At 39.0% G+C, this 27,092-nt stretch overlaps 2 protein-coding genes across 2 annotated transcripts in view; one reads left to right on the top strand and one right to left on the bottom strand.

Annotated features, from left to right (window-relative positions):
- Positions 1–27,092, top strand: part of LOC144632827 (uncharacterized) — a 63,383-nt gene that overhangs the window by 14,696 nt on the left and 21,595 nt on the right. The window contains exons 17-38 of the mRNA XM_078491605.1: positions 55–311; positions 770–878; positions 1,881–2,102; positions 11,707–11,820; positions 12,272–12,352; positions 12,837–12,974; positions 13,388–13,638; positions 13,915–14,014; positions 14,471–14,566; positions 15,296–15,573; positions 16,441–16,552; positions 17,482–17,810; positions 18,256–18,394; positions 19,010–19,177; positions 20,522–20,756; positions 22,257–22,408; positions 23,123–23,356; positions 23,921–24,183; positions 24,723–24,831; positions 25,173–25,517; positions 25,707–25,745; positions 26,726–26,843. Of these exons, the coding sequence (XP_078347731.1) occupies positions 55–311; positions 770–878; positions 1,881–2,102; positions 11,707–11,820; positions 12,272–12,352; positions 12,837–12,974; positions 13,388–13,638; positions 13,915–14,014; positions 14,471–14,566; positions 15,296–15,573; positions 16,441–16,552; positions 17,482–17,810; positions 18,256–18,394; positions 19,010–19,177; positions 20,522–20,756; positions 22,257–22,408; positions 23,123–23,356; positions 23,921–24,183; positions 24,723–24,831; positions 25,173–25,517; positions 25,707–25,745; positions 26,726–26,843 (3,889 nt within the window). The remainder of the gene's footprint in view (positions 1–54; positions 312–769; positions 879–1,880; positions 2,103–11,706; positions 11,821–12,271; positions 12,353–12,836; positions 12,975–13,387; positions 13,639–13,914; positions 14,015–14,470; positions 14,567–15,295; positions 15,574–16,440; positions 16,553–17,481; positions 17,811–18,255; positions 18,395–19,009; positions 19,178–20,521; positions 20,757–22,256; positions 22,409–23,122; positions 23,357–23,920; positions 24,184–24,722; positions 24,832–25,172; positions 25,518–25,706; positions 25,746–26,725; positions 26,844–27,092) is intronic.
- Positions 3,183–9,055, bottom strand: LOC144634325 (uncharacterized). The gene is made up of 2 exons (XM_078493285.1): positions 9,009–9,055; positions 3,183–7,290 (listed from the first exon to the last, which is right to left on the bottom strand). Exon 2 carries the CDS (start codon positions 7,269–7,271, stop codon positions 3,801–3,803), a length of 3,471 nt encoding a protein of 1,156 aa, XP_078349411.1. The 5' UTR covers positions 7,272–7,290; positions 9,009–9,055; the 3' UTR covers positions 3,183–3,800.

Here is a 27,092-nt window from a genome sequence, read left to right as displayed (position 1 = left end):
AGAATTATAATTGATAAAATATTGAGATGAACGAGTAAAAAATATTTTTTTCAGCTCATTTTGCCTATATTGATGGCTCCTTTAAGGCAAAGTTGGAAAGTCCGCAGTTGCCGTGGAAACCATTTCATCAATCTGTTGGCTTGTGTTTACGTTTTAATTACCTCATGCCTGCTCAATCAAAGTCGTCTTTGAAGGTTTTTCTTCGACAGCCAAAACGAGAAGAGCCAGTGTTAGTGTGGCAGTTGTTCGGAAACCACGGTGTAGAATGGTCAGCGGCTCAAGTGGCTTGGTCAGGCGTTAAGGGAATTCAGGTAAGAACAAAGCCATTTGATATCAGTTGGTATAAACATCGAGAAATTCCAAGACTAAGTTGTTTCTCAGTTTCACGTGGAACCCCTTAAGTGGGGTGATAGAAAAGAAGACAGGGTCAACTAACAAATGCTGATTGTGTAGTCTGTGTAGGCATTCATGATTAAATTGCTAAGTTAATTATCAACCTGCAGGAACATTCTAAAACAACGCATGTTTCGTGAACAAAGCAGCATACAAATTAACAGCAAAATTACATTTCGGTATAAAATTTAAAAGGTGGTTCAAAAAGACAGGGGTCAGCATTTTAGGTGACAGTTGCTTTTTAGGTTTATTTATGCCTGATAATAACATATAAACGCTCTATTGTATTCCTTGAGAATATTATGAATAGCTTCTATCCTGATAACGGAGCAAGGAGAAATGCGAGTAACTACAAATTCTTGTTTTCGTTCCATAGGTTATCTTTGAGGGAGAAGGCTTTGTTATTAACGAAATCAACGTTGCGATCGATGACGTCATCATAACGACAGAGAATTGCTCCCTTAGTCCTTACTTCGCTGAGCCCGGTGATTTTTACTTCTTTATTCGTTTATTTTGTTAATAATTCTGATAAACATAATGTTAATAACAATGTTAATAATAAACATAATGTTAACACACGCTTTGCCTCTAGGTCAACTTTTTATGTTCCAAAAATTCGAACTTACTATGGCAAATTCAATATAAGATACAATGGACCTATATTATGGAATGAAATTGATGAGAGATTTAAGATTCTATCTCCTTATTCATTTAAAAGAGAATTATCATTGCATTTCATTAACTTCTATAAGGTTTTCTACTAATAATTTAATTTTGGTATTTCTGTCATTTTTCATTTTTTTTTTCTTTCCTTTTTCTTTTTACTATTATCTTTTTGCTGTTGTTGTTGTACATACGTGTTTAAGAATTATTTGTTCTGTAATCTACCACCTTAATTAATTGTGTAAAATTGTAAAATGTAAAATGCCTCTTTTCTGACGATATATTTATTTTAAATTAATAAATGGTGGTTACCCAACTAGTTTAGCTTTTTAGTTATTTTGGGTGACCAGCAACTGTATGTATTTTTAATTTATTTATTGTTTAAACATTTCTTTTTGTAATTTTACAGTTCAAATAAACTTTTATTGTTGTTGTTGTTGAGAAAAAAACAACAAGCCCAGATGCTGTATTGCCGATTCGGGAGCATTAAAGCAAGATTACGTAGTAGTTGTTTTCAATTTTAAATATTTCACAACATGTCTTCTTAGGAGTGTACACTTAATGGATCGACATCTTCATTTCTACCTTCTTGCCCTTTTGCTCTGAGATGTTAGAAATATTGTTTCTACCGCGATTTTAAATAAAAATTTCATTCATTAATTCCCACTGTCCTTTTTCACCACCAAGTCGAGTCATAAATCTCGTATTAACATGGGTACTTTACCTTGTTTGCTTCGCTAGACCCATATTGCATTGCATCCTGCCAGTTCGGCCCTAGCGTTTGGTTACTAACTGAGAGGAATTCAACTATTTTACTCTTTAAGGTTTCAAGTGCAGCGACAACAAGTTCACGTGCAATAATGGCGAATGCGTCAAGAAAAATCTACTATGTGATGGTGACTTTGCATGCAAAGATGGCTCAGACGAGGAGAATTGTGAATGTCCTTCCAGCATGTTTAGCTGTAAAGGGGGAAAGTGCCTTCTAGCAACAGCTGTGTGCGATGGTACTAATGACTGTTCTAACGAAGATGACGAAAACAATTGCAGTAAGTTGGTCATTTTAAAAAAGCAAATCACAAACATTGCTGGCTTTTTTAATTTCTCAAAACGAGATGTCTCCAAAAAGAACAGTTATTTAGGATTTACATTTCCTTTTTAATGCTTGTGTGCCAGAAGCCTCGCTATGTAAAAAGAATATAGGGGTGCTCAATAGCCAACTTCTGTCGGGGGTATATTGTGCCACATTAGCCACTGCTTCTTCTTCGGGGCAGGTGAGAAGGAGGATTGAAAAAAATGGACGTTAAAAGGCAGGAAGTTGCTTCATATCGTCGATAGTAGTACCGATTGCGCTGAATTGGCCGTGTTATTTAAAATGGCCACCCATACCAACCTTTGTAAATTTTGGTGGTTCAGAGGTGCACAACGAAAATCGGGAGGTGCATATCTCCCATTGAGGAAGTTTTTAAGGGTACCATTGACTTAAATTTTGATGAAGTGATTTGGATGGTTATTCTTTGGTTGAGACAACATTTTTCTCACTCGAAGAAAATACTTAATACAAGAACAAAAAAAAAAGAAGGGAAAACGCGGCTGAAAGGCTAACATTGCATTTAGTTGAGTTTTTCCCGTCGATAGTTGGACGGTCTTTTGATTTTGTGGCGGTGAGCAAATTTTGCAAAGAACTTGAAAATGACGATCACAACAAATGGACCTAGCGAAGAAATATGATTTTTCATTCAGTAAAACTCGCTACGGTACGATTCTCCAAGTGGCTTAACTCGTTCAATGTTCAGTTAAGTTGCTGTCCCTTCAAGGCGAAGAAAGAAGAAAGAAAAAAAGAAACAAGAAAAGACATTGAGGTGAGCGATTTTTAAGTTCTAAATTTTTTTTTAGAGCACTCAGTCATTGGGCGGTGTATTATCGATGAGTGCCTTGGCTAAAGTCAGGTAGATTCCTTGTCGGTTTGTTCTCGGTGCATACAACTGAATGAGTACATGTGCTGAGATTAAAAAAGAAATACCGTTTTTTTTTTTCGTTTTGCTCTTGAAGGCGGCTCATATCGGTAACGCGTCTTTTTCTTGCGGATTGTTTGGCCTTGGAGTTTTCCGCGGCAGGAAAACGGGGGATGACGACAGTGCACACGTCCATGGAGAAAAAGATAGAAAGTCCGGGATTTCGACTTTGCCTATTGACGGACGTGAAAAGCACCAGTGAATGCCAAATCTTATACGTCGAGCGTTTCTTTTGCCTTTACAATTTTTTGGACCCTTACGCATCCAGGTAACATGTCAAAGAACTATGGCAAAAGACGAATCACACTGGTATTCAACCTGTTTTATTTTATGCGCAAGTAGTCGAAAACGACAAGGTCTTAGTTATGTCGTGGTTTGATGGCTGACTACGTGCCTCCCTCCTTGCTTGCTCATTTCTCAATCAAGTTAAACCTGTTTGATTGCCACGCGTTTGAGTTGCATTTGGCTTGACGTTGCAAGATTGGCACGCGTCAAAAGTTGGATAAGGTTCAGCATCCATTGATGGACCATGGCTACAAAGGATCGTATTGGTTCATGTTCTGTCATATCATTTTCATTAACCAATGAGATCAAATCTTCTGCAGACAAGGTGGTATAAAAAGGGTGCGCATTTTAGTTGAGCTCAGTTGAAGAGAATACAGCAAGCCGTATTGAGTAATCTGATTGTAATTTTTTTTAAGGTTACTGTTTTCTTATTTAAGAAACGTGCTCTTATTTTCCAAAGTCAAATGTCACGTTATCTCCAATCAGCATGAATGGTGCCCACTGCTTCACTTCAGTGTAGCCGTTATCTCTCATCCACTTCGTGGCCTGATGAAGAGATTCACTGGCACTTTTCCCACGAACAAGATGCTCGTAGAAACGACGCATCAACTGCTCTGTTGCTTTGTCATCTAACGCCCACAGTGCCACAAGTACTGAGCGTGCACCTGATCCTAAGAATGCTCTTGCAATTCCAATAACTCCTTCGGCTCTGATTTTCCCACGACCACTGTGGCAACAGCTAAGTACTACCAGTTTAGCTCGCACTCGAACATTTGAAATGTCAGACATTGTCAATAGATAGTCTTTTTCTTTTGGAAGCTTTTTAGAAGAGCGTACTGGAGAAAGGGCAATTTCTCCTCTTTCGGCATTACCATGGGCAGCAAAATGTATGAGACCCACTAAATGTAACCATTCAAGCACTGTCTGCTTGGTTGCTTGCTTTCCCAACAAAGGCTGAACGCCAAGCAGTCTCCCAATAATCTCTGCTTCCTTTCTTGCAAAAGGCAATGGTGAGAAGGTTTTACGACGACCATTGTAACGCACCTTACCAACTTCAGGATCACCCACTATCAGAGCACCAGACTGACTGTGATAGTCGGCAGGACTGTCCTGGATTAATTTAAGAGTCGTCAGGGAAGGAACGATACGAATCCTGTAAGTCTCTGATAAATACTTCCCACTTTCATCAAGTAAAGCTGGAAATGGAACACTGTACAAACAGGGTTCAGGAACAATGATAATCTCGGGTCCCTCAAGTAAGTCAGCTACAGGGGCGATGATCAAATTGTAGAACAAAGCTAGACTCGGTTCAGGATTATCCTCACCCCTTACTTGTCGCGAAGTGGCAAGCTTCTTTTCCTGTGAGGAATGAAGTTCCGGTTCTAGGACATTAAAGGATCGATCTTCGCAATCCCGCTCGGGTAAAATACCAAAGCTGCGGAAGATTTCTGCCAAAAAATCATCCAAGCTTCCAGATAATCCGGCAGCAACACTGTTCTCATTTACTCTTATTGTTTGAAAATGAATGACACCGCTGGTTTTAAGAATCCACAAAAACACATATTGATCAAAATAAAAAATGTACAGGCAAATACAGTTACTTTCTTTTGTCATAAAATTCTCAATGCCGAACCATGACTTTGGGTTAGCTGAGATTTGCCACTTAACAGAGTACTGGATCCTCATCAAATCTGCCAAGGCTCTAGCTCTTGTCAGCTCTAGAACATAAAGGGCATTGTTTGGATTCCCAAAAAGACAAAAAAATGAACTAAGAGACTGGTAAGGAAAATTGCGAACGTCCGAAAACAATGTCTTAAATTGATCGTTGTCTCTTAGAAAACCACGCAAATTTTCGCTTTTTTCAAAACTCAAGAGCAGAGAGTCGAACGCCTCCTGTATCTTCTCTTGAGAGACCTTCACAAGTGTAAGGTTGAAAAGACATTCTATTTCCCTGTCAAGGTCTCCAATATCTCGAGTAATTGAAAGTGCCTTCTCAATATAATCTTCAGCCATGTCATATTCACCAAGAGATTGAAACACAGTTGCTAAGTTTACGTAACAGCCTGCTTCTCCTGCTCTATCACCAATTTCTATTTCGATGGCAAGTGCTTTTTCAAGATTATTTTTAGCTTTGCCATATTCACCAAGAGATTTAAATATAGTTCCTAAGTTTGCGTAATTTCTTGCTTCTCCTGCTCTGACACCAATTTCTTTACTGATCGCAAATGCTTTTTCATGATGTTCTTTGGCTTTGTCATATTCACCAAGAGATTGAAATATAGTTCCTAAGTTTGCGTAATTTCTTGCTTCTCCTGCTCTGTCACCAATTTCTTTACTGATCGCAAATGCTTTTTCATGATGTTCTATGGCTTTGTCATATTCACCAAGAGATTGAAACACCGTTCCTAAGTTTCCGTAATCTGATGCTTCTCCGGCCCTGTTGCCAACTTCTGTTGTGATGGTAAGTGCTTTCTCAAGATATTCTTTAGCTTTGTCATATTTACCAAGAGATTTCAACACCGTTCCTAAGTTTCCGTAACAGCTTGCTTCTCCTTTTCTATTACCATTTTCTATTGTGATCGCAAGTGCTTTCTCAAGATATTCCTTAGCTTTGTCGTATTCACTAAGAGATATCAAGACAGATCCTAAGTTAACGTAACAGCCTGCTTCTCCTGCTTTATCACCAATTTCTATTTTGATGGCAAGTGCTTTTTCAAGATTATTTTTAGCTTTGTCATATTCACCAAGAGAACTAAACACAGTTCCTAAGTTTCCGTAATCTGATGCTTCTCCGGCCCTGTCGCCAACTTCTGTTGTGATGGTAAGTGCTTTCTCAAGATATTCTTTAGCTTTGTCATATTTACCAAGAGATTGAAACACCGTTCCTAAGCTTCTGTAAATGGTTGCTTCTCCTGCTCTGTCACCAATTTCTATTTTGATGGCAAGTGCTTTTTCAAGAGTATTTTTAGCTTTGTCATATTCACCAAGAGATTTAAATACGGCTCGTAGGTTTCCGTAACAGTTTGCTTCTCCTGCTCTGTCACCAATTTCTATTCCAATAGCAAGTGCTTTCTCGATTGTTTTTTTAGCTTCGTCATATTGGCAAAGGGAATAAAATACTGTGCCTAAGTTTCCGTAATCTGCTGCTTCTCCTTCTGTGTCTGCAATTTCTATTCTGATGGTAAGTGCTTTCTTAAGATATTCTTTAGCTTTGTCGTATTCACCAAGACATTGAAACACAGCTCCTAAGTTTCCGTAACACCTTGCTTCTCCTGCTCTGTCACAAATTCCTATTCGGATAGTAAGTGCTCTCTCAAGGCATTCTTTAGCTTTTTCATAAACACCAAGAGATTGAAACACACCCCCTAGGTTCCCGTAATCTGTTGCTTCTCCTTCTCTGTCACCAATTTCAATTCTGATCGCAAGTGCCTTAGTAAGATGCTCTTTAGCTTTGTCATATTCACAGAGACGATAAGAGATGATTCCATATCCCGCCTGAGCATATGCTTCTCCATTTCTATCGCCTGTTTCTCTCATTATGTTCACCATTCTCTTATAAAGTTCTCTTGCTTCTTCGTATTTATATTGCTGTTCATACATGTTGGCCAGTGTTACTAAAAGATTCCATTCTGTTGCTGTGTCACCACACTCGCGGTAAGAGTCAAGAAGTTTCCATCCGTAGTTTATTGCATTTGTATAGTCAGGGAGAAGACAATACGCCCAGAAGATTGTTTTATAGATGTAAATGTTAACTAAATTTAAAGTTTTTCCACGTTTTTGCAGTTCCTTATTATTTAGGAATATCAAACATTCTTTACAGACGTCCAAGGCTTTCAGACCACGACCAGTGTTGATAAGGAAAGAAGCAACAGCTAAGCCAATGAAGATGTTTTGTAAAATGTCTTCTGTGCTGTTCATAGCGTCTCTATTGGTAAACCTTGTGTAAAGAAAATACCAATCAAGAAGTTTACTTATTAAGAGTAACATACTTTTGCATTATTTAACACAAAAACCTGACCCCGACTGGTTAGCTCAGTTGGTAGAGCGCCGAACTACCGTGCGGGAGGTCTCGAGTTCGAGTCCCAGACTGTACCAACACTACGCTGCCTTTGCAATGACATATGCAAATGGTTTGATATTCTAGTCTTCTCGGATAAGGACGATAAACCGTAGGCCCCGTCTCACAAGCGGAAGCCTTGCGCATGTAATAAATTCTGTGGGATTTTAAAGAAACCACACACTCTTCGTGAGTATAGGGAGAGTAGGGGACTTAGTTCGCGGTGTAGTGGTCTATCTCAATTTCACACTCACATAGAGTGCATCATTACTCATTTCTTTATTACTTGCAAACTATTACTCTCTCCTCCGCAGAGGCCTCTTTCGTGTTCCGTACGGGCTGGGAAATGGGGAGAGGTGAAAAGAAAGCGCGCGGAGCCTAGAGATTTTTCGTGCTTTTCGCTTTCCTCCCCCTGTGTTTTTCGCCTACTCCTACTAAAGGAGCCTCTGCAGAGGAGAGAGAAAATATTAAGCAAAGTCCCCCAACCAGTGTTGTGAATTATCCCTGAAAAGCCCTGAGGGGAGTGGGTAATAAGATTTATACTTATCGTGTATACAGTCAACTCTCTCTTAACGGACACCTCTATAAGACGGACACCTCTTTAAGACGGACACCCGGTGTTGGTCCTGTCTGCTGTACTGTATTTCAGTCCTTTTACTGTAACTTAACTCCCTATAAGACGGGCACCTCTCTAAGACGGACAGTTGGAGTCGGTCCCGACGGTGTCCGTTTTAGAGAGAGATAACTGTATATACGATAAGTTGTAACCATCCAACCACTAAAAATACAAAATCTGCATTTCTTCGCATTTGTCCTTTGTGAGCCTGAATGGAAGATTGGAGGAAGGCCTTTTGCTTTCGGCTATGGAACTCTTTACACAATATTTAGGTAACCAAGCTTTTATTGAACCAAGACGTCCTCGATGCAAAACTAATTTGCATTGGGAGTTTGTGGCGCTAAGGGCAAAATTGGAAAGTGGAAAATCTTGGCCAATCACAAAGCCCGACAAACAATGGGATTGAACTGTTTCACAACTTCTGGTTCGATCCCCTAGCTAGGAAAGGCCGAATGGTTAGTGCGCCGGACTCTGGGTGGAGCGGTCCAGGTTCGAGCCCTGGCCGAAGTCACTGTGTTGTGTTCTTGAGCAAGATAAGTACCAGCAAATTTAATGCTGGGGGGTGGGGTGGGGGGGTAGCCCTGCAATGGAATATCAAGTGGGGAGTAGAAATACTCCTAGTCGCTTAATGAAAATTCAAAATGTCTAATGCCTGGGGTTTGTCCGGGGATTGCCCGGGGGAATGTCGAAGTATCGATTTGACTGATAGATAATTGCTTTATTTTATGTCCTTCAAAGTCTAACTAATTGTTTGAGACATCAGCAAATTAGACCGCCCAATATCCAGGGATCTTCAGTCTTTTTAATCCAGCACATGAGAGCAAGAACAAAATATATATCCTAGTACAGCCTCGCATTCGTGTTTAAGTCAAAGATATGTCTGATGTTCGACTACTATTTCTAGCTATTTTCTTCAGCAGTGCATGAAATGAAAATAGCCGCCATTGTGATCTACGCCTACAATGAATTAAAGTGTACTCACCAGGCTGAATAGATCAACAGAATGAAGCCAAAATCAAACTGGATCAACAGCGGCAACTGTTTGAATAATAGTTTAAAAGAAAGAAAAGCAAATTAACTCGTCATTGCCATTACACCTCGAAACCAAAATAAAATCAGTCACGCGATCCATGCAAATATCTCGCAGCGGAAGTTCTTTACATTCAACATCGGTTTACATAAGCTCGTGTTTAAAGCAGGACAAAAATAACAGTGATGGACTACCGGCCTGCAAGATTAAGGCAGAAAATTGGAATTGTGCCAAACAACTAAAGGATTAATAGGTTTTTTTTTAATTTGTGGTACAGCCTTATTTCCCATCTATAAAGACGGCCTTGTCACGGTTTTGGAAGCCATCTTGACGCGTATGCTAAGTTGAGACGAGATAGCGATCAAATAGCTTTCAAAATCATTTGCATTTCGTTGTTGACTGCTAGACTCGACTTTGAGTTTCCTGTCCTATCCGTGGGGTGCTTTAATCTAAAGGATAACTGGTGATGCTAGGTCTTTTTTATAAATTCACCATTCCCATTTTCAAGACACGAGAGATTTGCGACAGTCACAACAAAATTTAGCAATGGCCATTTTAACAGACCGTGACATCACAGAACCTAAAAGCTTCGAGTTTTCGACCAATCTTCGCTTTGAATGTCGTGGTTAGGTACGTAGTACTTTCCTTTAGCTATCGGAATATCGCGGCTTCACCTTATTATGCACTGGTTAAGATAAAGGCCGCACAATACAAGATTAGTTGTACTTACCACAGTGAAGTTCGCACTGAAGACCATTGGAAAGTGAAAACTTCGAAACAACCGTGAGTTTCCGCAAATTCCGAGAAAATATTATGATATATCCCAGGGGTCAGCCATAGGAGGGGTATCAAATGGTCTTTGCGAGCATTTGCGAGCAGCGAGCACAGCGTTTTTCTTTGCGAGCACGGCATTGACAAATTAGCCTTGCGAGCAACGAGCACTTTTCAAAAACCTACCTCCACTAAAAACCGAGCATGCGAGCACTTGTAAAATTGTGCGAGCACGGCAAACGAGCACCCGCTAAAATTGCGAGCATTGCGGCACTGCGACATTTTGAGGGACCATTCTTGACTCCTCATAGGCGAGAAACGGTTTTAAAATCGATGCGGGATACAGGATTAGGTAATGCGTCCATGTTAGTCCCACCAAGCGCCTTCTCAAACACTTAATTTACATATAATTGCATGATTAAACTGAAAGTATATATTATTTTAAAGAAAATAACGACTATTTAACTTACTGTTGCACAGTAGCCTGTGTACAGCCTTCCATTCTCATTAAGAAAAACTGGAGAAGGGTGTTTGTGTGCTAGCGTTGATAATCTTGCTGTTTGCATAGATAATCCTTTCATGAAACTGAAATTTCAGTAGTGCCAAGCGGAACAACAAAAGAAATTTCTGTTTCAACGTGATATTTTTATTCGACATTGAGCAAAGAAAGACACTGAGAAGTGCACGCTTTTTAGACAAATAAGGCAAGTTTTAAAAGACCAACTGATATTCCTAAGTTTTTTCGTAATTCGTGGGTTGAAAGGGTAAGACCACGAATTTACTAGTTGTGCCGGTCATTAATACGTACATGCCTTGTGACTTTGGCCCAGATACTTCTTGTACAAGGTGTTTGCTTCGAGTGAGACAACTAAAAAAAACAGGAGTTGTGCACCTCCGAACCACCCAGATGGGCCCTTTGCAGCTTACGGTCACGTGGTACAAAATCCGCCCCGCTGGAGGGCAAGCTCCGCTCTGGGACATTGAAGCAAACGAAAGTCAATCATGACTGGTTGAAGTCGCCTTGTTTTGGATGTCCCAGCGCGTTGCATGCCCTCCAGCGGGGTGTTACTTTGTACCATGTGATCGTTAGCTGGGGGAGAGGGACATTTACAAAGGTTTATATGATGATACGGTCATTTTGAAATAATTAAAGCCCGGCCAATCAACACAATCGTATCTTTTAGTCTTATTGATAACGACGAATTTTTTTTTGACCTACTACATGAAACTAAATTTTCTTTATTCCAATAAAATTTTGAATGCCGGCCAAAGCAGTATATTTGTTAGGTCTTTATAAGGCTTTGCCTCACTACAAATTTTAGACTTGTACAGTAGAAGCCCGGTAACTCGAACTCTGAAGGGAAACGAAAAAACAGTTCGAGTTAGCGGGGTTTCGAGTTATCGGGGTCGATTGAATATTTAATATGCCAAGTTAATAATTGATAGTTTACTGATTTTTTCAGCACTTCAGTATACAGTACAGTGCAAATTGAACTTATCTTGTCAGAATCTCTAACATGACCATACATTCTGATTATAAGAGTGGAAAATGGCTGTCAAATACGTGATCTGTTCGTTGCTCTGATCAATTGGCAACCGTGGCGAGTTGCAAGAACCGGAATTCGAGTTATCGGGGTAAATTTGACCCAAATTCTGTTCAATGGAAACGAAATTTAGTTCGAGTTAGCGGGGTTTTCGAGTTATCCGAGTTCGAGTTAACCGAGCAAAAATGACTGAAAAGTGGGGTGAAATCCAAGGGAAATGGAAGTTAGTTCGAGTCAGCGGGGTTGTTCGAGTTATCCGAGTTCGAGTTACCGAAGTTCTACTGCAGTATTAAACCGGTTATTTAATATACACGCGTAATTAATTCTTTTTTCAGAAAATCCATGCCCCTCAAGTCATCAATGCCTTGATGGATCTTGTGTTTCCTGGTCAAATACATGTAGTAAAACACCGTTTTGCAGAGACGGAACTAACACGCCGTCTGTTTGTGGTAAGTTACATAAAGTAGAGGAAAAATCGGAATTTCTGTGAACATTCTAACGAAAGTTTTCCAACTTTGGTTGTTGCTCTTAGTCTGAAATTGCGGTATCTACGTTTGACAAGAACCGGAGAGTTTTGGCGTTGGGTTTGATCATCGAAACCGACATTGCTGTTTTATTTCTCATAAGTTCTCACAATTGCTCGTTTTATTGTTTCCCAGTCGTTTTCTTGTGTTCTTTAGGTCTTATTTTTCGTTTCGAACTTTTCAGTTTTTCAATTCCCATTTCTGACACTTTTTACCATTTTCATTCATTATTTCTTCTGTTTTTAATTTCTAATTTTTCACTTATTCAAATTCTCGTCAGTGTTTTTGCTTTATGTCCTTAATTCTTAGCAGCTTACGATTCGTTTTCTTTGCATGTGCCAACTCATGTTTCTTTGTTCATACATTGTCTTTTCAGGATCTGGGAAGTGTCATCTTGATGATTTGGCATGTACCTCTAAAAATACCACCGAGAAAAAGAGGTGCAGATCTTTCAGAGGTAAGAGAAAATCACGACTGTCGCAGTTAGCGTTATAATTAGCTCTGCCGACTCAGTATTCGGTTTTGTCAGAATCTTTAGTTGAAGTGTCATTTCCTCTTCCTCAAACATGGAGGATAAACTGAGACAGTTTAATCAACAAAAATTTTCACTGAGTTTTTTTGATAGGACATATAGAGAAGCTCAAGCAATATATTATAAGAAACCCAACAATTATGGCATGTTTATGTTATACAGTAGCGGAGAAATGACAATAACATGGTTGCTCAGTGCCAAAGGAAGTGAATATCAATAATTGTGGAGTGAAGTTGGCTACAGAATCGTAATCGTGAGGCTCATTTTTTAAGTTCCGTTTTAGGAGTCCTTTGAACGTTTGAACGTCATACCCTGGATTCCTTTAAAAAGTTCGTTCCATCATATTTGCTGTTTATGCTATTATTATTATTCCGTCGTTTCTCTTTACATGCGAATCTTGAACTCCAAGGTCATTGCAATTTTCAAACTGGACGTTGTGGACTGAAACCTGATAAGAATGCCACGTTCCAATGGACCCTGGGCTCAGGCCAGACACCAACGGAAAATACTGGACCGAGTTACGATCACACGTCGTTTGATAAGGATGGTAAGAAACGTTAGAATTAAAAAAAAGTTCATGTAGAACAACACTAAGAGTCGGCAGCAGTATGTTGGTTTTATTAACCAATCAGAACTCGAGCCAGATCATGTTACCGGTGGCAAGCGTGAGAATTAAAATTTTGATTGATGTTTGTTTTGCTCCTAATATTTGCTTAGCATATTTGATTGGTTAGAACATACTGCGAAAGTTTTATGAACTGTTTTTGAGCTCCACGTACGTTGCGTACTTTTCAACCAAATAGACACAAACACTTTGGGTATGAGATTGTGACAAAATAACATTTTATTTCACTGCAAGGACAGCGTTATAGTAGCAGTAATAACCGGAAAAAATCTTCCCCCTTGATCTTACGCTGATACCTAAAATATAATAATGTTATTATAATTTTTTACTTTTAGGATCGTACATCTTCATTGAAGCTTCTCCGCAAAGCCCTGGAGACAAGGCGAGGTTGTTAAGCGGTTGGATGGAACCCAATGAAACAGTTTGTGTTCAGTTTTGGTATCACATGCATGGGTCAGATATTGGCAATCTCAGCATTTATCTAAAAACTAGCAAATCAGAGACTCTTGTCTGGAGGCTCTCAGGAGATCAGGGAAACCGCTGGAGATTTGGACAGACGGCTCTGAATAGTCCAAGTTTATATAAAGTAAGTTCTAAAATTTGTTAAAGGCATGTGGAATTTCAGGTTTAAGATTTTTTAACTCCTTTTTAACTCCTTTTTCACTTAATAATGCGTTCTGTAGTTCATGAAAAAGCAATGAGAGCGTTTTATTTCATATATTATAGTTATGTTGAATTCTACTGTTTAGTATAATTTTTAAATTTAAGCTTCTTCCTTTTTTGTTATTTAAAGATATCACAAACAATTACATCGTCATTTACAACTAAAATAAAGTTCTTGAAACCTTTTTTGTATTTCTAGTTTGTAATAGAAGGAATAGTTGGTACTGGAAGTAAAAGTGATATTGCTGTGGATGATTTGACGGTACTGGACGGAGTCTGTGAAAAGATTCTTAAACAATGTAAGCATGTAAAGTACTTTTTAAGCAAATGAAAGATCATCGCAGTAATGTACTCAACTTAAGCAGTTGAGAAAAGCAAGCCTGAAAAAAATTCAGGCTTGAACGGGAATCGAACCCATGACTAGTGCAGCGCTGCACTAGTATCGCAGAGGTCATGGGTCATGGGTTCGATTCCCGTTCAAGCCTGAATTTTCTTTCAGGCTTGCTTTTCTCAACTGCTTAAGTTGAGTACATTACTGCGTTGATCTTTCATTTGCTTAAAATGTATATCCGCAGTACAAATATATGAATTTCATATATTCATTTCACATGTAAAGTACATAAGATATTTTTTCTGGTAATGTGTTCAAATTAGTAGCATAGAGGGGAGCCTTTTGTTAGTTTGACATGCAGCTAAGTATATGACAAGTTTGGATAAATATGTCTTATGTTTCATTTTTTCTTGTGTACCAACAGCAAGTCCCGACTGTTATTTTGAGGAAAGTATGTGCAACTGGAAGGCAGACGAGGGATGGGTCCTTGGGACTTATCTCTCGGGATTGGAGAAACGGGGTGAGATGTGTTATAGTGTGAAACTTGTGGTGTATTCCCACAGATTTATCTCAAACTTGGATGGTATGCTGGTATGTGTTCTTTTATATGGGTCCTTGTTGATATAAGGTGGGGCCAGTTTTTGTTTATTTTATTTTCTTTTTTCATTCCATTGCAAGGTCTAAACTTAAAAGAGAACATTTTAAAATTATCTTTATCAAAGGACTCTTAGAAGATCCCTCATGATTATCAAGGCTCGATTACCTAACCTACGTATTATCCAATACTAACGAGTTGTGAGACAACTGCAAAGAAATAAGAAATCATCAGCCATTTGCATTCTCCTCTTTGTTGTTATATATTAAGCATTATAAGAAGAGCCCAAGGCAAATTGATCCAAATGTCGCCATAGGAGAATACAGTTGAATCCTGTTAACTCGAACCTTCAAAGGAAGTCGAAAAAGGTTCGAGATATCGGGAGTTTGAGTTATCGAGGGGAAAACTAGTAAGAAAACAACCTGCACGAGGTACGAGTTAGCGGGAGGTTCGAGTTATTGAGGGTTCGAGTTATCGAGATTCAACTGTAATTCTTGGCCAAAACCTTGGATAATTATACAGCAAGCAAATCCCGTTAAGCTTCGACTGTATTGAAGAGAGCAACGATTTCCGCCATTTTTGTCTATGATAAGGTCGCCGAAAATAACATCACTATAACTGCTTAAATCACTGACTGTTAAATTATCTTCTCAGGTGGATACGTTTCTCTTCCCGCGGGAGAGTCCGACTCATATTCTTTTCTGTCATCACCTGTTTTCAACACTCATGCTTACGAATGGAAGTGCCTTCGTTTCTGGTACATGATTGGCCAACTCGGCGGTCACATTCATGACTTGATTACGGCATCGTTAATGGTGATGCTAGAGGAGGTGTCAACAAAGCGAACTGAGCTGCTTCTCTTTACCAATACAGTGACCAATGCAGTACGGTTTATGCAGATACCATTACCAAACAATTCCATTAACGTAAAGGTATTTATAAGCTGGCTGAACCTCTTTCGCCTTTCATAATCATTGCATTTAAAACTCGTAATAGCATTGACGGGATTGAATAGCCCAATTTCGATATTTTAAAATTCAGCCTAAAACAATAGACATCACAACGAGGCTCTGGGGAATAAACCCCACAAACTCTATAGTTTGGTCCCCGGAGCCACGTCCTGAGGTATATTGTTTTGGGCTGAATTTTAATATATCGAAATTGAGCTATTCATAACTGTCACAATAATCGTTGGCATTAAAGACTTTTCGTGATTTTTTTTTTTCATGTTCCTAGAGCAAAATACACACAGTACAGAATGTAGTCTAACTAGATTATCACAGACAAGGAGTCCTCTTGGAAACCGAAAGGGCTGATTAAATGAGGTTAACCCTAAATTTCCAGACAGGATCATTCCGCCGAATCCCTTAGTCATAATGGTCCTTGTTTGACATGTATAGGCCTGCAAAGCGTCCAGAGTGCTAGATAAATTGCGTAGCGTCATAGGCCCGCGATGCATGCAAAGAACCTAATGATGAAGAACTTAATAAAGAACCTGAAGATTCATAAACCCGCAATACGTGCAGAGAATTACTGCTTAATAATGCGTGTACAGTGCTAATTAAATTATTAGAGAACTAAATGAATTACGTATTATCGTAGCACGCAATGCATGCAGACAGGGAAATACTTGATAGACTTCATTTATTTCTACGATTGGAAGCATGCTTTTTCCTCTACATTTTTCAAAAAAGGATATAAAATTTGCTATTTTTGTTTCAAGAATACCGCTAAGACTAATAGTTTTCTTACCGGCTGTGTTGTGGATTAACAGCCCCTTCTTCTGTATCATATTGTAGATTCATTTTGGAGGTTCTAGCGCATTCTCATTGGGACCATTTATTGCCATCGATGATATTTCCTTTTCAAAAGAGCCCTGCGAGAAAATTAATCCTCTGCATACTGGCACAGGTGAGTAATAATACTTACTCGTTTTGTGTTGTCCTAAAAAAATTCACAACCCGAACAGAGTAAAGGTCGGGACACACTAGGCGACACGTCGCCTCGTGTGACATGCGACAAACTATGTCGCATCGACAGAATTTTGTCGCCGCGAAGTGTCGCACGAATTCAAACCAGTTTGAATTCGTGCGACACGTCGCAGCGACAAAATGAGCGATAGCAGCTTTGTCGCAGCGTGATCGCTGCGACAAAAATTTAAATTACCAATGAGAGACCGTCATGTATTTTCGCCATATTAAATTGGAAAACTAGTTAGCATTTCCACTCTTTCAAATTCACTGTTTGTGCACCGAACAAACGCCTTGTCGCAGCGACTTGTTTTGAAGCAGTACACACGGAGCAATTTGTCGCCTCGGTGTGTCCCGACATTAAAGGTTGTGTTACATTGGACAACTTGCAACAACGATTTTCACGCAATACCGCGTCAACTTTTCATGGTATTTTAAAGGAGTCAACTTTTCGCGCAACATCGTACAAAATTTACTTGGCAACATGCATGTTTTACGAGACGATTTTCAACGCAAGGTCGACTCGCGACATATTGCGAATCCGAACAACGCGTGTCCAGGCCAGAATTCTGGGAAGGTGTTGCGCAAAAAATCGACGACGACCCTGTTACACAAGTCAAAGTTCAAAATATTAGTCATCATGCGTTGAGATTTTTTGACTTTGGCTCAACAACTCGCAACGTGTTGCCGATTAATGTGTTGTGCAAAACGTCGTCTCGGTCCGGTACCTTGTTACATGGTGTTGGATTTTTGTCCAACATTGTTGCACAAAAAACGTTCGTTGTTGCAAGTTGTCCCGTGTAACACCACAAGTTTTTTTTTAAAGTTATACTTCAATACCGTAAATGTGCGATTTTATAAATCCATTAGAATGTCAAGAAGTTTTCGGTATGGAAAACGGTGGAATCTCTGACGCACAAATTACTGCTTCTTCGCAATGGGATGAGGACCATGCGCCTTCCCAGGGAAGATTACACTTCAAAAAAACTGGAAACAAACAAGGATCTTGGTCAGCTGGCAGCAATGACCTCCATCAATGGCTCCAGATTGATCTTGGTAGTCAGCACACTAAAGTGACAGGTGTAGCAACGCAAGGAAGAAGCGATCACTCTCAATGGGTAACCAAGTACAAACTGCAGTACAGTAACGATGGAGTGAACTTCCAGTACTACAGAGGACGAGGACAAACTGCAGATGAGGTGAAGTAGACTTAACACACAGACATTTCATTTTCTTTTTAAGGTCTTGAGAGGAATTTCCTTTTTAAAGAGAGACTTACTTCATGAACAGAAGGCTAGTGTTTTAAATAAGTCATCCCTGCTCTAAAAACAGTCATTAAGCTATAATTACGCAAGCAGTTTCACTTGTGAAGGCAGTATTTGTGAGGTCTCAACAGGTCTCAACGGTTTTTGTCACAATTATCATCAAAATGAATCCCAACAGTATGCAGGATGTTTATCATATTTGAACCTAATTATATGGCCTAGCTCCCGCAAGTCTCCTGAAGATCATGCTAGCGCGCCCGACTGTTGTGCGGAAGGTCATAGGTTCTACTCCTCTCTTGAGAGACTCGGATTACTTTTTCGTATGACTCGTATATGGCTGACTACATCTTTATATTATCTCCATCTTGTTTTTTTTTAGGTATTTGATGGAAACACAGACCAGGATACTGTTGTCTATCATGAACTACATCCACAAATCAGAGCACGTTACATCCGTTTTCGACCAGAGGCTTGGTATATGCACATATCAATGAGGGTGGAGCTGTATGGTTGTCAAGGTAACATAAGAGACGTTGCTTGTATCTGCAACTATTCTAGAACGTAACTTTTTGCATAAAAAGTAAATGTAAATGTAAATGTAAAAGTAAATGTTTTTTTTTATTCCGGCAAAAAGAAGTGAAATTGTTTAACGTCCACTTTCATCTGAAGGCGTGACCAAGTGGGGACACAATTAAACCCAAGTTTTTAGCTTGCGTCAGCTAATGCGTTTCCGTTTGGCCAGGACTTGCGTGCACTTGCGTTGACTTGCGCTGACTTGCGTTCACTTTGGTCAAGATCACATTTTGCACGCAAGTCAACGCAAGTTTTTCACTGTTTGGCCACCAAACGCAAGTCTTGCTGTTTACTTCAAGTACTGAATTGCGATACGGGAAGAAGCATTGAAATGTATTTTTTGAAAACTTGCGTGCACTTGCAAGTCGTTTGGCCAGTCAGCGCAAGTCTGTACGCAAGTTCAAGTTGCGACTGCTTGCGTCCACTTGTGTTACCGCCTGGCCAGGGCTTTACATGCTTTGTACTGATCGGAACATTTGTGTCTTCCATAAAGCAAATTTGAGTTCAGTTACATAGAGCTAGGTCATGCAGTAACCAGTCTTATTGTTGACACCATTTAGATAACTCTCCTTGTGACATATCAGTAGACTGGTGTGGATGGAAAAGTTTGCATGGCTGGAAAAGAATAAAATACAACGAGCTTCCACAGAACTATCACGATAGTGGTGGTGGTAATAAGAACGTTGGCGAAAATGATAACGGCGATCATGATGACGCTGATGGCTATGGTAGGATATATTGTTTTATACCGATAGGTAATGTAAAGTCTGCGTTCGAACCAAGTGGCCCATCAGGCTGGAGCTTATTCTAGTTTCTATAGCATTAAGCTATATAGTTCTCCGGGATGGGATGCTAATCCATTGCAGGCTTATTCCAAGCATTTAATGATGAGGCACTGTGAGATAAAGTGTCTCGCCCAAGAACTCAAAGTAGTGACCCCGGTTAGGGATCGAATCCAGACCGTTCGATCCGTTAGGTCGCCGTTATGCACAGTAAAACCACGTTGAAACGTTATTAAAATACGGCCCGAGAAGAGAGAAAAATAATGGAAAGCACAGATTACATTAAAATTGTGATAATACTACTAAAAAGTTTCTAAACCATTTTATTCCCCCTTTATATTATTGTTTTATGACTGTACAATTGTTTCAGTTTAACTGAACGGTCACTTTAGATAACATAGCATTAAAAAGTAAGCACCCCTTAGCTATCGACCAGTGCAATGAAATTGCCATGTTCCAAATTATCTTATTATATAAACATCAATGAAATACCAGGAAATCTTTCGCGCCAAAAAATCATATCTTCACACGTGAGAATAACACGTTATCTACACATCGAAACGTTTCCTGACAAGTTTGCCCTCTTTCAATGTTGGATGAGCCAAGTTAATCGATATTAAGTCAAAACATCTTGTAACTCCTCGGCAATCATCGGAAAATTTCTGAAAATGTTCGCACGACCTTCGGACAACATTTTGAAAATCTTCGGAAATCTTCGGGAAATGGTCGGAAATCTTCCGAAAATCGTCAAAAACATCACAATAAGTTGGTTTATATAATAAACAGTTAAATACAGTAAAAACCCGCGTATAAGAACAAGTGGATTAAGAACACCCAGGCCTGATTTTAGGAAATAAAGTACCATTTATATAAGAACACATTCAGCCTGAAAAATGAAAATTGTTCTTATATGGAAAAATATCGAAGATCAACACTACTTTTCATTGCACACATAATAGTTCCACCCCAATTACAGTACAACTATTGCCTTGATTTATCAATTTCATTAAAATTAAAATACAATTGTGTGCATATATATTGATTTCATCTATTGGTAGCCTAGTATGTTCCTTATTTTAAGAAACTTTTTTTAAGAACACTTAAGAACACTTACAGGCTGATTTTGCAGATTATAACCCTTTATATAAGAACCAAATCAGCCTGAACCGCCAAAATAGGTGTTCTTATACGCGGGTTTTTACTGTACATGGTTGCTTGGAGATATGAAATCACCATTATTTATTCGTAATAGTGTCTTTTTATAATCGAAACCTTTGATTTTTTCGTCAGGATTCTTTGACCCAAGTGACTACGAGATCAACCTTCCTGATTTCGTTCTTGGCTATGTGTCATTCTCTGATATTTCACCTCTCCATCGGGGTTTCACTTTGTGTTTCTGGTTGAAGACCGCGTACAGTGGCTTCTTTATTGAATACAAAGTTGCGACAGAACAAAATGAATCACTGGTGCTTGGAGTTTATTGTGGTAACAATACTCTTGAAATTCAGCTGGAGCAAAAGAGGAGGTACAAATGTTTTGCTTTATAGATCTTGTTTTATTCATTGACGTTTGATTGTAAGAAAAATTGATAATCGATTGTATTGTTTTAAACACATTTTCAGCAGTTTTTGTTTTTTGTTTTTACTGTTCAAGTTCAAGTTAAAATGCCGCTTACTAGAAAATGTTTACCATCTAGACTGACAAGTAATTACCTTAGAATTGCAAAAGTTCTTTTAATGGGTTATTTCCATTTTACCTCTTAAATACCAAAATACAACAGTTTTTGCAACTAATTAAAATATCATTGAAAGATTACCACTTTAATATCATAGGTGACGAATTACTCCTTCATTTTGGCGCGAAATTTTAACGTTAATTTATAATTTCACATGTGAAATTATAAAATTGCCATGGCAACGGAGTTAGCGGCAAGGTGGCGTCCGTAATAAAGATGTTTTAAAGCTTAAACTTTGTACATTTTCGCTTGAATTTCATCATAGCCAGCCAGCCTTGGCCATGTAATAAAACTTTTGATGATATTTTATATTTCAAAACGTCACAACGACTTCTAGACTTAAGCCAATTTACATAAATGGCATCGAGCGGATTTTTGAGCGTTTTACACTGGCACCGTTTTCAGTTGATTCAACACTACGGTTATAATGTGAGAAATAATTGATAGTTGATTCATCTTTGAAACTTTTGGTCAAGAAAAAAAAGGAATCTCTAAAGGGTTTTCTTCAAAGACTAAAAAACCTCGCGAACTTGAGAAAAATGTATGCTTTCCACTTTTCAAAGCTCGGAGTTTGCAGAGTTTGCAATGCAATATACCAGTCAAAAACCGACGATTGCAAGCGTAATTTGTCACCTATGATATTAAAATATAATCAAATGGTATACTCGTGAAATTATGAAATAATTTCACTTGCATTTTGTCAAAATGCTAATAATTTCCCTCGCCTAAAGGCTCGGGAAATTATAAGCGTTTTGACAAAACGCGCGTGAAATTATTTCTTTATTTAACTCGTCGCCATTTAATAACCAATACTTATTAGATCAATTTCAGAAATCCATAAGGGTTGAAACGTAAAACTCCCTATGCTTCGTATTGTACAAAGCGTTTTGCACATTCGTTTCCATTAAGTACCATATTTGGGGAAATCAGGAGATAAAATTAACCAATCAAAATTGTAGTATTTGGATTAAATTCACAGCGCGCGCTTGGTTGAAGAAAGTTAAATTTGGTTTGATTCGCTGTTGATTCTTCTGCTTCATCGTCATTGAGTAATTTGGAGAACTTTGCTTGGATTCATGTAACGTTTTTTAGTGTCTGTTAGAAAATTACCGCGTTTAGGTCGGAATTCAAGTAACTTATTGCAAAACCGAAAATGTTGTTGCGTGTGTCGTTCCGTGTATAAAGTATTTGCGTACAAACTCTTAGTTCTTCCAAATATCGTACTTGGCAAAACTGAATATTCAAACGCTATGAACACGCATTACACTTTCTGTCATTTCTTATATACAGCAAAATGCCACTGGGCGTGATAGATAACACGTGGCACCACGTGTGCGTGTTGTGGAAAGTTTACGACGAGCTGTTGGAGGTTTTTAAAGATGGCGAAAGAAAAAATCTGTCAACTGGATTTCAGTCAAGCCCCCATCATGTAGGAATTGAAGGTATAGTTCCACCTACGTGAAAGATTGATATTTAACGAAATAGAATGTATGAGATCTTCGCAAGAAAACATATTCAACTTAAGCAGTTTAGAAGAAATCCCGAAAAAGGCTTCGAACCCATCGCTTTGCAATTCCAGTGCAAACATTCTACCACTAAGCTATGAAACCACTGGGAGATCGTCCAGTGACCAATTTCTTCTGGGAGTCCGCATTTGAGCCGCTCCAGGGGATTAGTAAACATACTTACCGACATTTAGATGGCTATCATACCCTTAATTAAAGTGGCGGTGTTTTGTAAACAATGATAGAATTGTGTGGGTGCAATCAGTGTTCAGCAAAATAACCTTTGAACAACAAAAGAAAAGCATTAATTCATTCTCCAAGGTGTGAATAAACGTAATCAGTGGTTTTACGTGGTTTTCTTCCAAGCAACACTGTCAAACTTGAAAACGTCGGCCCGACTTTTTAAAGTTGGTGGCCACTTCAGTCCATCTGTTTGTAGCCAAACCACCTTCTAACAATGTTCACGACGACTAATACAGTAAGTTTAGCAAGACCAGACCACTATTTGTGGATTTCCAATCAATACCAACACCTTCATTGGATTTTCAAGTAGCACTAAATCATGGAGACACTGTCCCTTTAACATACAAGGTTATATAATTACGTTTTTCTATTGATTTCATAAACTCCTTACTAAACATGTCTACTTAGGGGGTGGAACCATGACAATTGGTTTTAGAGACAGCAACGCAAATGCATCAGTTGTTCTCGGTGTATTCAGTGGGTTCAATCTATGGAGTTATGCAATGAACGCAGAGGAGATACTGCGCATGTCACATGGGTGTGGAACTGAAGCTGGAGATGTTAAGGCCTGGGAAACAGTCAGCAAAGGGTTGCAAAAAGAAGTAGCGGTTGAATGGTCTCGAACTTGCAACGACAGAAAAGGTATTTCACCAAGGAAATTTTAGTATTTTTATTTTTATTTTACAATTCGCCTTACGGCAGGTGAGTTCACAAAGTTCTCAAAGCACTAGTCACCTACGTGGACCCACCACCAAACCATCCCCCTAAATCATTCCCATTCCCTGAACCCCAATATAAATAACAATGAAACAAAAGAAAAATATCCAAAGAGCTAAAAGAACAACGTACAACAGTATTTACACGGCGGCACTTAGTGGTCGAGGATTAGAAACCCTTCTTTACTTTGTCGCCGAAAAGTCTCAGAACGGAAACGCCTCCCGCGACGCAACAACAAAAATTTGAAACATTCTATTCCGAAACTCCCATCGTAAAACTCTTCTATGAGTGCCTTTTCATGAAAGTGACGTAACACTGCACGGCTTTTCGTTCGTTCTTCGTTCGTTCGTCGTTCGTTCGTTCTTTCTTTCGTTCTTTCGTTCTTTAATTCATTCATTTGCTTGTTCATATCATTATTAAAGGCAGTTAACTGTCACTTATCAATTTTATAAAACCGAAACTGTGTGCATATATCTCTTTTTTTGTCAGGAGACAGACTTGTAGTAGATTCCAACGCTACCCATTTGAACCAGACAGCCGTACTTGTGAGCTCAACATATAACAGATCACGTGACTGGCATAGCGAATGCTTAAGATTTCGTTACATGTTGAGGGGACCTGGGGAGAAAACCATGACGATTTACCAGAAGACAAACAGCCATCGAGAAATACCAATCTGGATTTCAAAACGCAGAACTGGACCAAACTGGATCTATGGACAAGTTCCACTGAGTTCTGTTTCGAAATTCCAGGTAAGTATTCAGACGCGTAATGATACCTTTAAATCCCATGGATTCTCTCTCACGCTCTCTACCCCCAGCCCCATAAATGGCTTTGCCGGTGTCTCCGCCCACTTTCCCAATGTTGACCATTATACTGAATACCTCATATAGGCCCTCCTTTGTACAGTCTTTCTCGATCAACCTTCATTACCTCTTCTCTCGTAATGGCCTTCCCTGGCCCTCCTCCAGTCACCTTCCCCCTCTTACTCTACCCCGCTTTCACATGAGGTGGTCCCTTCCGAGCATGTTACCATTTTGGTACTGTATAAGTAAAGGCAACCTTTTCTTTGCCGGTAAAAAAGTTTTACGTTTGTATGTTGGGTTCAAACAGAAGTTTACATTACTAACTTTGCCATAATATACTTGACCTGCCTTTTCTTATTCAACGCTGATTTAACTACACAATTTACAGCTACGTTTTGAAAGGCTTATCACCTTGGAAAGTGTATGCCTTGTTGAAAAATGGTATGCAATCTACTGGTTTAAAAAGTGTTTCATTGACACAATAGGTATTTATAAAAGGAGAAGTGAAGAAGAAAAACGCCTTCATAGCATTGACGGGACTGTACATTGACAAGGGGAAGCATTGCAAGTACAAACCCCTGTCGGCCAAACAAGGTATCTGTGTGTGATCTGTTTTCCTAAATATGATGGTTATTAACCATTTTTAGGAACAAATTGTTAGTTAAGAAGGCCACCACCCCAACACGGCTTAAAAAAATTTTTGTAATTCTTTTTCCCTTCAACATGTTTTACTAGCAATTTAGCAAAGCAAACGTCTAATTTCTCCAATCACCATTATGATTCTTGTATAAATTCTTGTCACCATCTCTAAAATAGTTTGCAGTAATTATTTTTATATGGGGAACACCTACGAAGCTGCTGTGGGCTTGTTAATAACGATGTTCATTATTTCATATCCCCATCATCACAACCTTACAGACAGTCTTCTATTTCAGCCTGCAGTGAAAACTTATTCAACATGTCAGGATATTTCTTCTCTCCGTCATTTCCTGGATATTATCTCGATGACATATTTTGCACGTGGCACATCACCGTCCCATCTCGTTACATCATTCACTTGGAATTGCAAGAATTCCGACTCAAGGACCACCCCTCGTGCGACAACTGTTTTCTCCAGATTTTCGACGGACGGGACGACACTTCGCCCGCGATAGGCAGATTCTGCGGTTACGTTTATCCTCCTATCTTCGTGTCCTCATCAAATCATTTCACGGTTGTTCTTCGTTGTGACGGAAACTTACATGGAGCAAGATTCAAAGCCTTTTATAACGCTGTTGCGGGTACGAGGAATTTTATAATGTTGTTGTTGGACTTGTTGTGTTGCTGTCTTCATCTTCGTTGTTGTTGTTGTTGTTGTTGTTTGCTTGACATAAACAACTTAATTTTCCGGGGTTTTTTATTCACACTACAACCGGAGGATGTGTTGTTTGTTTTAGAGAAAAAAACGTATATTCTTTCTTTTCTTCCAGCTCATGATGAACAAGGCTCGTCTTGCTCTCGTCAGCAAGGTAAACAATACAACGTTTGTACCAGTAAACGGCCCATGGAAAAAGTTTGGAACATATTCTTAGTCACATGTTTAGCCGTTTTAATTTGGCTTGCGAAAAACCAAAGCTAACGAAATTACAATGACCAATCACACCAACGCTGACAACATATTGCCCGGACACAATGAACCAAAGAGAACTCATATAAGGTATTTTAATGTGTCCCCAATTAGTCCATAAGGGCTAAACACACAGACACAGAAATAAAGTTTTTATCTTATCTTATCTTATATTAAAAGGGCTTTGTACGGAATATACCGGATTTTTGAGCAGCCAAAATTCATACTTGTGTCGCAGGAAACCTAAATTTAATAGTCCATTTTTTTAAAAAAAATTGTTTTATTAGAGCACTGAAACTGTTAACGAGTATCTTTGGCTGAGGATGGCTCCGATGAAAACGGAAAGAAAAAGTTAAGCTAACGTTTTCAAGTTGTTTCCGCGCGTCATCAAAAAATCGATATTTATAGCCGTAGGTAAAATTTCTATCCTCAAATTAAAGTTATATCTTCCTTTAGATTTTCAAAGAACATGCTTTTTATGGGTTTAGTTGCCTACCACTAATTTCAGAACAGTTTAGACCAAAAATCTGCGAAATCCCCGTGACATAGTCCCTTTTAATCACCTGACAGGCGGCAAGCACTGCCCACCTCGTTCCCAGGGTAGAGACCCTGGGAACGAGGTTGGCACTCGCCACTGACCAGATCGCGCGATTGGCTTTGGTTTTGCACCTGATTGGTTAAGACGTGGCGAGAGATAAATCAGTCATTTAGCGTATTAAAGTAAAAACAAAGCAATTCCGGATAACCATTGACACTCAAATGAAAACCGCTCTAACATCATCTCTTTTGTTATTGCTATTAGAAAATGGATTAATGTTTGCGAAGATAGTTTTTTTTTCATATCTGCACCGTGTTCTTGGCTAAAGTTTAATTTGTGTTTAGGTTGCCCATCGAGCTGCAAATGTGAAGAATTCGGCGAAGATCCAAACAAGAATATTCTGGTGACCGGAGAAGACTTGCTGACTGTGCCAAGCAACCTTCCTTCCAACACTGGAGCAGTGTATGTTACAGAAATTTAAAATTTGTTCAAAACAGAAACTCGGTCGACGCACGCAGCAAAACTAAATTAAAGTTATCGCGAAAAAAGAATCGACTCTATTCCCCGAGTTTTGAACGATAGTATTTTCAGTGTCCAATGATGTGCAAGGAAGTTTACTTCCCTGTGTTTTTCGGCGTTTATAGCACGCTCTCGCAACTCCTTTTAAAGTTTAAAGGAAGAGAGATCAAAGCTAGGTCAATTTTATTTTCT

Source organism: Oculina patagonica, chromosome 1 (assembly GCF_052425735.1).
Source record: "Oculina patagonica isolate OP01 chromosome 1, crgOcupat, whole genome shotgun sequence".
Lineage (NCBI taxonomy): Eukaryota > Metazoa > Cnidaria > Anthozoa > Scleractinia > Oculinidae > Oculina > Oculina patagonica.
Note: the sequence above shows the minus strand (reverse complement) of the source record. Positions and strands in the feature narration are given on the sequence as shown.

What these genes read in the sequence shown, in the direction of transcription:
- LOC144634325 (XM_078493285.1), bottom strand. Translation starts at nt 7,271, where the DNA reads ATGAACAGCACAGAAGACATTTTACAAAACATCTTCATTGGCTTAGCT.